This window comes from Diaphorina citri, unplaced genomic scaffold (genome assembly GCF_000475195.1).
Source record: "Diaphorina citri unplaced genomic scaffold, Diaci psyllid genome assembly version 1.1 scaffold224, whole genome shotgun sequence".
NCBI classification, from domain to species: Eukaryota; Metazoa; Arthropoda; class Insecta; order Hemiptera; family Psyllidae; genus Diaphorina; species Diaphorina citri.
In genome coordinates this window covers 691,545-701,563 of record NW_007377661.1, presented here as the reverse complement: position 1 = coordinate 701,563, position 10,019 = coordinate 691,545, and the positions used below count along the sequence as shown (strand labels likewise).

General features: G+C 39.4%; 1 protein-coding gene across 1 annotated transcript; it reads right to left on the bottom strand.

The window, feature by feature from the left end:
- Window positions 1-356: 356 nt before the first annotated feature.
- LOC103506281 (sialin-like) lies at window positions 357-9,923 on the bottom strand (the record flags this gene model as incomplete). Its single annotated transcript, XM_026821361.1, has 6 exons — window positions 357-393; window positions 814-890; window positions 8,076-8,143; window positions 8,792-8,999; window positions 9,319-9,459; window positions 9,756-9,923. Coding segments are annotated over 6 exons (699 nt in total), but the record flags the coding sequence as incomplete, so codon positions are not given.
- Between the last annotated feature and the right edge of the window lie 96 nt (window positions 9,924-10,019).

Here is a 10,019-nt window from a genome sequence, read left to right as displayed (position 1 = left end):
GAGTTAGACTGAAAAGAGCCTAGGCAAGATTAAACTAAAAATGACCTAGGCAAAGTTAGAGATGGGAAAAGGAAGGAGAGGGTGAAGTGTCGCCATCTTGAATGTATTTAGCATGACAAATATCCTTATAACTTTCTTGTTTCTGGACAAGAGAGTCTGGAAATGGGTTTGAGAGAACAAGTAAAAGCTGGGAAATAAGGAAAAGGGCTAGAAAGTCCACTTACTTTGACTATGAGTCGTTTCATCCCCACTTTCACGGTCCGACATAACTATCCTTCCTAGGGAAAATCCACTTAACCCCGCACTTCACCGGTAGGTTCTCTGCCTTATCGAAAATATTGCGCCAGGCAAAAAAATCATGCACTCCCAAAAAAAATTGATATGCTGATGAATCTGAAATAATTAATATTCAGCATGAATACGGGGCCTTAAAAGGGTCAAAATTTAATAGTAAGGAAGGTGAGAGAAAGAAACTCACAGGCAATTTAAAGGAAAACTCCGTTAAAGATTCGAACCACTTTTTTTTTACTGACTACTTACATGAACTACTAATAGGGAGTAGGGCTAGATGCTCCAAATTATTGGTACATGTTTTTAATATAGTACTACATTTGGGAGCCCTTTATTTTCCTTCGAGCCCCTGAATACCTAGGAGGAATATATAATCAGCTTAACTTCGCACACAAAAAGCCCACTCCGACCCTTAGGGCAAACAGCCCTTAGGGTCGGGTTAAGCTTCTATGAATAAGTCAATCATTAATTCATTACTTATCGGCAGTATAAACAGGGTATATTCTATTCTATTCTACTTACATGACAGCAAACAGCAGGTTGTCCACTGCACAGAAGAAGATAAGGAATACAGCGGGACCTATCAGTCCTATACTGGTCATGAGTCTCCGTTTTTTCAGACTTTCACCCCGGGAAACTTTTGAAGACTTTACTAAAACGATTTTATTTTATTCGGTAAATTACCTGTGAAAAGTCCGGATTTCAATTTTATTCTAATTCGTAGAGGAAAATTTAAAATCCTTTCGATTTCAATTTTCAATGGAAATAGAAAAGTTCTCTCTTTCTCAAGTTTGTGCACTTGAACAGAGCGGGAATTTTTAAAATTTACATGACCTAGGGCGGCTTTACACGATCAGTGGATTCAACACAAGTCGAAGTAAGCGGTGGGCGATCACCAATACCCAACGTCGTACCAGTTCCCAAAGAATCACTGAAGTTAAGCAACGTTACGCGTGGTTACCTAGCGGATGGATGACCATCGTTCACAGGCCACAGCTGCTCAAGTGGTCCTACCCCCACACATATACGATAATCGTCCAGACACCAAACACGGAAGACCTTGCTTAAAGTTCTGTTAATTGATTGAATATTATCAATATTAAAGCCGCTGCGCTGGCTACAAGCTACAATACCCCAATTTTATCTTATTCCTTCCAAAGTTGGGCCACAATAATTGCCAACGTCTACTGAAGATAAGGCACATACAAAGAAGATCTTCGAAGATTCCCTCCAACTTCCAAATCAATCCATTTTCACTGCCGTAGTTACAATATTTTCTTTAGTCCAAAAATGGAAGATGTCCGCAATAGCAAGGGTGAAATTGACATAATCCTGGTTCCTAATGAATACCGGTATCTTGTGAGTGACGAGGGTGACCATTCTAACGCCAAGATGGGAGCTGGATGTACAACGAATGACGCCAAACAGGTAGCATGCCGTTCCGGCAGTAAAAGGTAAGAACCGGGAGGTAACGAAGTAACTACCGTTGACTTTTTTCTACCCGAATTCACTAAGGGGAAAGATCGTAAAGCAGCGCAAATTTATACGTTCCGGTCTCCCGGTTGTTTCATAAAAGCATACAACCTAGTCGAGAAGAAAACAATAAGTATGCGAGCTGCTCAAGTCGGACTCAGATTGCCAGGTAATTCGAGAAAAATACAACCCTTAGTAGGCATTTACAAGGAAGAACCGACCATCGACCCTTGCCTAGTACCGACCCAAGAGAAAATAAACCATGCTAATGAATAGAAGCGTCCTCACAACGGAGCCTTGACCATAATATTCATATAACCGACCCTCGCAGAAAATCAAGAAATTGAGCTGAGTATTTTTTACTTTCTATTACTACAGTATAGCGAGCTATACTAGTAATGAAAGTATTGCAATCGGTCCAAATTTTTCTGCGATGGTCAATGGTCGCCGCGTTTTGGCCGCGCACTTACGAGTGGATTATTGCAACTAGATGTGTATGACATACATACATAGTGAGTGAGTTGACTCAATTATATTGAGTAGTCCACTGAAGATTGAATTGAGTAGGACTTTGTTTTCACAACTCACTCATCCCTCACGAGTGTGTGAACGGCCTCGAACATTTCTTTTGCATTTCAGAGTGATACGTCCCAAGCTGCTTCGCATAATAATAATAATAATAATAATAATAATAATAATAAAATCAGTGATAAAAAGGGGTTAAAAATTAAAACCCAATGGTTGAGAATATAAATTTGAAGAAAATCTGAGAGAGGCACAAGTTGGACATAGTATAAATTACATTGAGTACTTTAATACACATCAAAAGCAAAGGGAGGTGGAACTTGACTTACCACTGATGCCACAGTTTGTCCTACAGAACCAGCTGAAATCAGGTAACTGAAAGCCCGGGATCTCTCCTCTATAGGAACTGAATTGGCCAGGATTTGAAACATGGTAGGCAAACCTGATTAGCAAACAAATAACACAAATACTTGAATTCTGGAATTATTTTTTAATGATAGTACACTCTTGAGTGGAAGGTAACCACTTCATGAGGTTAATGCCAGAGGTGTTCTCTACCACCTAACCCTTAAAGCTCCATTATTGTGGTCAAAATTCTCAAATAAATGACAATAAAATTCCATGACTTGGCTGGGATTAAACCCATGCCCTCCAGTTTAACAGGCAAGTGTCTTGACCACTATGCTTAAGAGCTATTCCTTGCCTGGAAGCCAGCCTAGTTAGCTTGGTTGATAGCGCGTCTGCCTTGTAAGAGCTAGGCCGCGGGTTCGATTCCCGGCCGAGGCGGATTTTACTCTGAACGGATAATTCCGGAAGATCTAGAAAAAATAGTAGTATCCATCTTCCATCTCTCCACTATAGATGTTTTTCTCTTCTTTGTATAGGTAGTTCTGTTCTGGGAACGACTGGCTTTTTACTATCCTGTCTTCCCTCTTCGATTTCGAGACGATAAGACGGATAAGACCTTAGCAATTACAGTTCCCTCTAGTAAACCTCTCAAAAAAATATAAAAAAAGAAGGAAGAAAAATTCTTACCTGGAATACGCATTGAGTGTCTGGTACTGGGTTGATACTGACCACAGTAGAACAGAGAATGTAAGGACCGACTTACAACCAAATCTAGTGGCTGCACAAGCTCCCATCACCTGAAAAGAGTATAATTTTCAAGCCCTTATTCTAACATTTTATAGCACTATCAAACGTTCATGACTTAGTGGGGTGGAGTGCTACTGTGCTCCTAAATATGTATTCCATAGTCAGCCTAGTTTAATTTTGAAGATAGCACTCCTGTCTTGTAAGTGCTAGATTAACACATTCCGTGCTGCGTCTCTCATATGTGAGAGACACAACTCTTCACTCTTTTATTGATGTCTCTCTTATAAGCTTTCCAGTTTTTACTCTTACATGAGATGAATGAAAAGTAGAGACTCTGAGCTTCAATTTGGTACTTGGAGCCATTGTAGATTATTTATAATAAGAAAGTTGTGGGGGAAAAAACCACAAAAAAAAAAAAAAAAAAAAAAAAAAAAAACAAACAAAAACAAAAAAAAATATATTTTAAATAAAACAACATGCATTTTCGTATTTGTGAATGAAATTATTCGATAAATCTCTTAAATCTATAAAAATATCACAGAAGGGAATTCAACTCGCCATTCCAATAGCAGCCAGTGTTTGGTAGTCATACGAAGGGTTTGCTGATTTCCGCTTTTGTCTCTATTGACTACAGTACCCTGTTTTTGCCTCCATTGACTCCAGTACCCTGTTTTTGTCTCCATTGACTCCAGTACAACGTTTGGTTAACTTACTCGATTTGAAGAGATCTCTAGCAACCTTAGATTATGATATGGTACAAAGCCATCAGTCATCAAGAGTTAATTTCGGAGTCTCCTCTTTTCCCATCTTTTATCATGAACCCAGGACTATCATAAAGTTCCCTACCTAGGCCCTATATCACCAAAACGTATGGAAAAAGTATTTACAATTAATACAGGGCCGTATCCAGGATTTTGTCGAGGGGGGGTTCAAATACTTTTCCATAGTTTGGTGATATGTATAGGGCACATAAGGTATCATGGTTTGGTTAACTTACTCGATTTGAAGAGATCTCTAGCAACCTTAGATTATGATATGGTACAAAGCCATCAGTCATCAAGAGTTAATTTAGGAGTCTCCTCTTTTCCCATCTTTTATCACGAACCCAGAACTATCATAAAGTTCCCTACCAAGGCCCTATATCACCAAAACGTATGGAAAAAGTATTTACAATTAATACAGGGCCGTATCCAGGATTTTGTCGAGGGGGGGTTCAAATACTTTTCCATAGTAAAAGTAAATACTTTTCCATAGTTCAAATACTTTTTAGCGTTTTTATAGTTTGGTGATATGTATAGGGCACATAGGGTATCATAAAATGTAGGGCGGATGTTTCTTCTTCCAATAGACGTCGCCTACTGGAGACCAACGTTACCAAACTGCACGAGTGTATTCGGGCACATCACGAGAACTGCTTGGATTCTAGAAGACAAAACGTGGAACCATCAACAACCCGATAATATCTGAAACAAAGGATAGAATTGTTGTTATGCCGAATGAGTTTTATTAAAAAAGAATACGTGTATCGTTAAGGGTGGATTCTGATTCTCCTATAAAAGAATCTACATACTGTAATCCCTGAGGATTTGAGTATGTAGGTAAAGTCCCTGAGGATTAAAATAGGTAAAAGTACAAAGGATTGACTCTAGAATTATGAAAAAATAGCACCCATACTGTTTAAAATGGGAAGTTAAGTCGATAATTTTGAGTATCACTTAATGTGAGAGAAATGGTCCCTCAGGAAAAAAGTGGTGTATTGCATACGTTTTCGGGGGTTTCCTATGGGTCAATAAGGGGGGGGGGTGGTTAATGTGTCAACCTTTGGCCAGATTTTGGGCTCCATTTGGGGGCCCCTACATGATCGGAGCTGCGGGGATGGGGGGTATACGCCAGTGAAGGAAAGTGACTATTTCTCAACATGGCACACAAAGTGATGAGAAAACTTACCCTGGTGAGTGACTAGTGTCACAGAATGGGCGAGGCAGAGCTTTGGCTGTAGAAGACAATGGCTCCGAGGAAGTTAATACTAGCAGCCAGAATGAATACAGGAAACCAGTGTCCATGGGAAGACGTTACTAGTTCTGCTGTCAGGGGCCCGCACAGCATTCCTGGGATTGTTGCCTGAGAAGAGAGGAGAATTATTTATTTTACTAACCATGAAGGCATGCCCTTGGCTACAATATAAAGTTGAAGAAAAAGTATAATGGAAACCAGTGTCCATGGGAAGACGTTACTAGTTCTGCTGTCAGGGGCCCGCACAGCATTCCTGGGATTGTTGCCTGAGAAGAGAGGAAAATTATTTATTTTACGAACCATGAAGGCATGCCCTTGGCTACAATATAAAGTTGAAGAAAAAGTATAACTTCTTGTTAGGTATTTGGTGACTATTGTGACAGTACCAACAGTCACTCTGAAAATTCTGATCAATGAACATTGTGAATTTATATTTAACTCTGCTAGTAGGTAGCTAACTTGATTAGACTAAATAGTAGAGAAAGGATCATTACATTAGGTTTTAACCAAGGGCAGAGGGTTCTCTTCCCCCTACAAAAGGTACTTGGGTACCCAGAACATTTTTTCTTTTCGCCAAAATTGAAAGAAGTTTGAAGTTTAGATGTCAGCTGATAATGAGATAAGGAACACAGATGTTTAGTTTACATGATTTCCTGTGTCCAAGCTATGCATTAGTGTCTAATCCAACTGGGTAAGTTTTAAGGGGATAAATTGACTCTTTACGGTCGAAATAGCTAGTCAGAACACTGTTGATTTCTAGATTGCTACCAAATTTTATCATTTTACATGTAATTTTCATGACAAAAAGTAGCTATGTAAAAAACATGTGAGATACATTGTAAAATTGACTTTTTGGTGGGTGGCCTGAGAGTAAACACACACAAAACAGGTGTGGCACGGAATGTGTTAAGGGTTCAAATCCCACTTATGATGAACTTTTATCCTGAACATATGAGATTATTGAGATTCATTCTCAGAACAGCTGTGTTTCCCCTATCCTATTCTCTTTCTCTCTTTGTATTGTTCCAGTTTCTTTTATCAAATCTAGAGAGGGGGGGAAAGATGTTGGTATGTTTCATGGGTATAAAACTTACCTGACTTGTGAAGTACCCAAATGCAAATGCTGAAAGGATCCATCCTTGCCAATGAAGATTCCATTGGAACTCTTGTCTCATGGGTATAATAGCTATCGGCATGATGACTCTATCTGCCGCATTGATGAAGTTGGCCACTGCACACAGACCTACAATGAATGTAGTCTTCCTTCTGGTGGTCCTCTTCTGATTCATTCTGTGACGGAAATCGGTGGATATTAAAATCAGAATTCTTTTCAGAAAAATTAACTACTAGTACATACAAGAGAGTCTGGAAATGGGTTTGAGAGAACAAGTAAAAGCTGGGAAATAAGGAAAAGGGCTAGAAAGTCCACTTACTTTGACTATGAGTCGTTTCATCCCCACTTTCACGGTCCGACATAACTATCCTTCCTAGGGAAAATCCACTTAACCCCGCACTTCACCGGTAGGTTCTCTGCCTTATCGAAAATATTGCGCCAGGCAAAAAAATCATGCACTCCCAAAAAAAGAGTTCCAACTCTTTTCGATTAAACAGTGTTTCAGAGCCCTTTATAAATGATCTGATTAATTTATTAAAATAAAAAACAATTTATTTTAATTGAATTCGACTTTTGAGATCTTAAAACTCAAAATCAAATTCAAAAATAATCTCGAGAAATGAAATTTTACAAGTGTTCATCCGCCTTCGTTTAACAGGTGTGACGTTTTTTCAGACTTTCACCCCGGGAAACTTTTGAAGACTTTACTAAAACGATTTTATTTTATTCGGTAAATTACCTGTGAAAAGTCCGGATTTCAATTTTATTCTAATTCGTAGAGGAAAATTTAAAATCCTTTCGATTTCAATTTTCAATGGAAATAGAAAAGTTCTCTCTTTCTCAAGTTTGTGCACTTGAACAGAGCGGGAATTTTTAAAATTTACATGACCTAGGGCGGCTTTACACGATCAGTGGATTCAACACAAGTCGAAGTAAGCGGTGGGCGATCACCAATACCCAACGTCGTACCAGTTCCCAAAGAATCACTGAAGTTAAGCAACGTTACGCGTGGTTACCTAGCGGATGGATGACCATCGTTCACAGGCCACAGCTGCTCAAGTGGTCCTAACCCCACACACACGATAATCGTATAGATACCAACCACGCAAGACTTTGCTTAAAGTTCTGTTAATTGATTGAATATTATCAATATTAAAGCCGCTGCGCTGGCTACAAGCTGCAATACCCCAGTTTTATCTTATTCCTTCCAAAGTTGGGCCACAATAATTTCCAACGTCTACTGAAGATAAGGCACATACAAGAAGATCTTCGAAGATTTTTCCCTCCAACTTCCAAATCAATCCATTTTCACTGCTGTAGCTACAATATTTTCTTTAGTCCAAAAATGGAAGATGTCCGCAATAGCAAGGGTGAAATTGACATAATCCTGGTTCCTAATGAATACCGGTATCTTGTGAGTGACGAGGGTGACCATTCTAACGCCAAGATGGGAGCTGGATGTACAACGAATGACGCCAAACAGGTAGCATGCCGTTCCGGCAGTAAAAGGTAAGAACCGGGAGGTAACGAAGTAACTACCGTTGACTTTTTTCTACCCGAATTCCATGAGTCTCCTAACAGTCAACACAGTCCAGCTGTGACTCACCAAGTTGTCTGCGAAATGGCCCGCCACTGAAATAGAGAGAAGTTTTCTTCATCTTGATGGATATCTCGGTAACTTTGAGAAAGTCGAAGGTCCATAAGTTATTTTCCCTCTCTCTCTATTGAGAATTTTCCATTCAGGTGTTGGGTCAACACAAGCTAGAAGTACCCCTTCAAACAATTTTTACAATCAAAATACGAGTGCAAATTTCGACTGTAGGATCGAACTCGCGACCTTCTGCATGGTAAGCAAGCGCGTTACCGCTGAGGTCCCCATAATAGAAAAAAAAATGTACCTACCTATATGTACATTCCCACCTCGTTAGCTCGGAAAGTAAGTAGCGCGCCTGCCTTGAAAGGACTAGGTAGCGGCTTCGATTAACACCAGAGGCGAACTCTATCATTATCACAAGCAAATAAGGCTCGTTCTCGGAACGGCTGGCTTTCTCCTACCCTGCCATCCTTTCTCTTCTATTTCGGGACGATAAGACCTCCGTTAGTCCATTGTAAACCTGTGTCCACACATAGTCGACCCCGTCGTTCGACGAGGTTAAGAGATGAATCTATGTTGTCGAGACAGTGTACAGTTTCAGACGGGATCGCGAATGTGTGGACACATCTTTACAGTTCCAAACAAAACTCTTTAAAAAATAAAATGAAAATTTAGGTAGTACCTACCTATGCAGAAGAGTGAGTTCAATACATAGGGCATGGCCGTGAAGCTCAAACTGTGAGAGTTGGCGCCCAGGTAGCTCGACATGTAGGTTGGTAACCACTGCATGATGATATAGGTGGACCAGTTCATGGCAAAGTGAGCTATGTACACCGACCAGAGGGACCAGTGAGATATGAACGAGATCCACCGAGGTCCGTTCGTATTGGTCACCTGAAAAACAGCAAGGTTAAAACATCACCTAAACAGTAGAACATCCATGGGGCCAAACTCAAGGGTAAGTATTTTCCTTTCCTATTATAAGAAAAAAAAAAACAACTGGTTACACCAAGGAGATATGCATTTTCAACTTCAACACCTTGGCTGTCAAAGCATATTCTATGGTGTTTACCCACAGGCCCTTATGTATGAAAATATCTCCCTTAAACGAAAGAAAAACTCATATAACTCTACATGATTTTTTCTCTTCCCCCTAGAGAGGAAAATAGTCTGGATTCTGGACTATAAAAAAAGGGAGAAAGAGAGCACTTACTTTGGACACAAACAATGGTATTTGATCCTCGGTGGGCCGTGGTGCCTGGTCTTCGTACATTGTTAGCCAGAATAGTGACCATACCAAACCCAGAATACCGAATGTGAGGAAGCTCGTCTGCCATGCTAGGTGAGGACATATCTGAGAACATCAGAGATACTTAAGTGTAAGATTGATTTTAAAACTAGATCAAAGCAAGAAAGTATTGTCATGGTAAGTAAGTAAGCTGTCAATGATCCTATCAAGTTACCAAGGTTATTTATTGGTGTGACTTTTGTAGGATTTTTTTGCTGGCTTATGTGGTTAAAAATTAAAACCCAATGGTTGAGAATATAAATTTGAAGAAAATCTGAGAGAGGCACAAGTTGGACATGGTATAAATTACATCGAGTACTTTCATACACATCAAAAGCAAAGGGAGATGGAACTTGACTTACCACTGATGCCACAGTTTGTCCTACAGAACCAGCTGAAATCAGGTAACTGAAAGCCCGGGATCTTAAAACCTCTGATAACAAGAAAAAAGTATCTACTTTTAGGTACGTGTACCCAAAGTTTGGAATATCTACTATAGGAAATGAAAATATAACTATGATCAAATAATATTATGAAACCAAATTTAAAAGTACTTATGGAAATAATAAAATAAAAATAGTTTGAAAAAATATATTAGGTATGAAAATAAAATGAAATTTCGATCA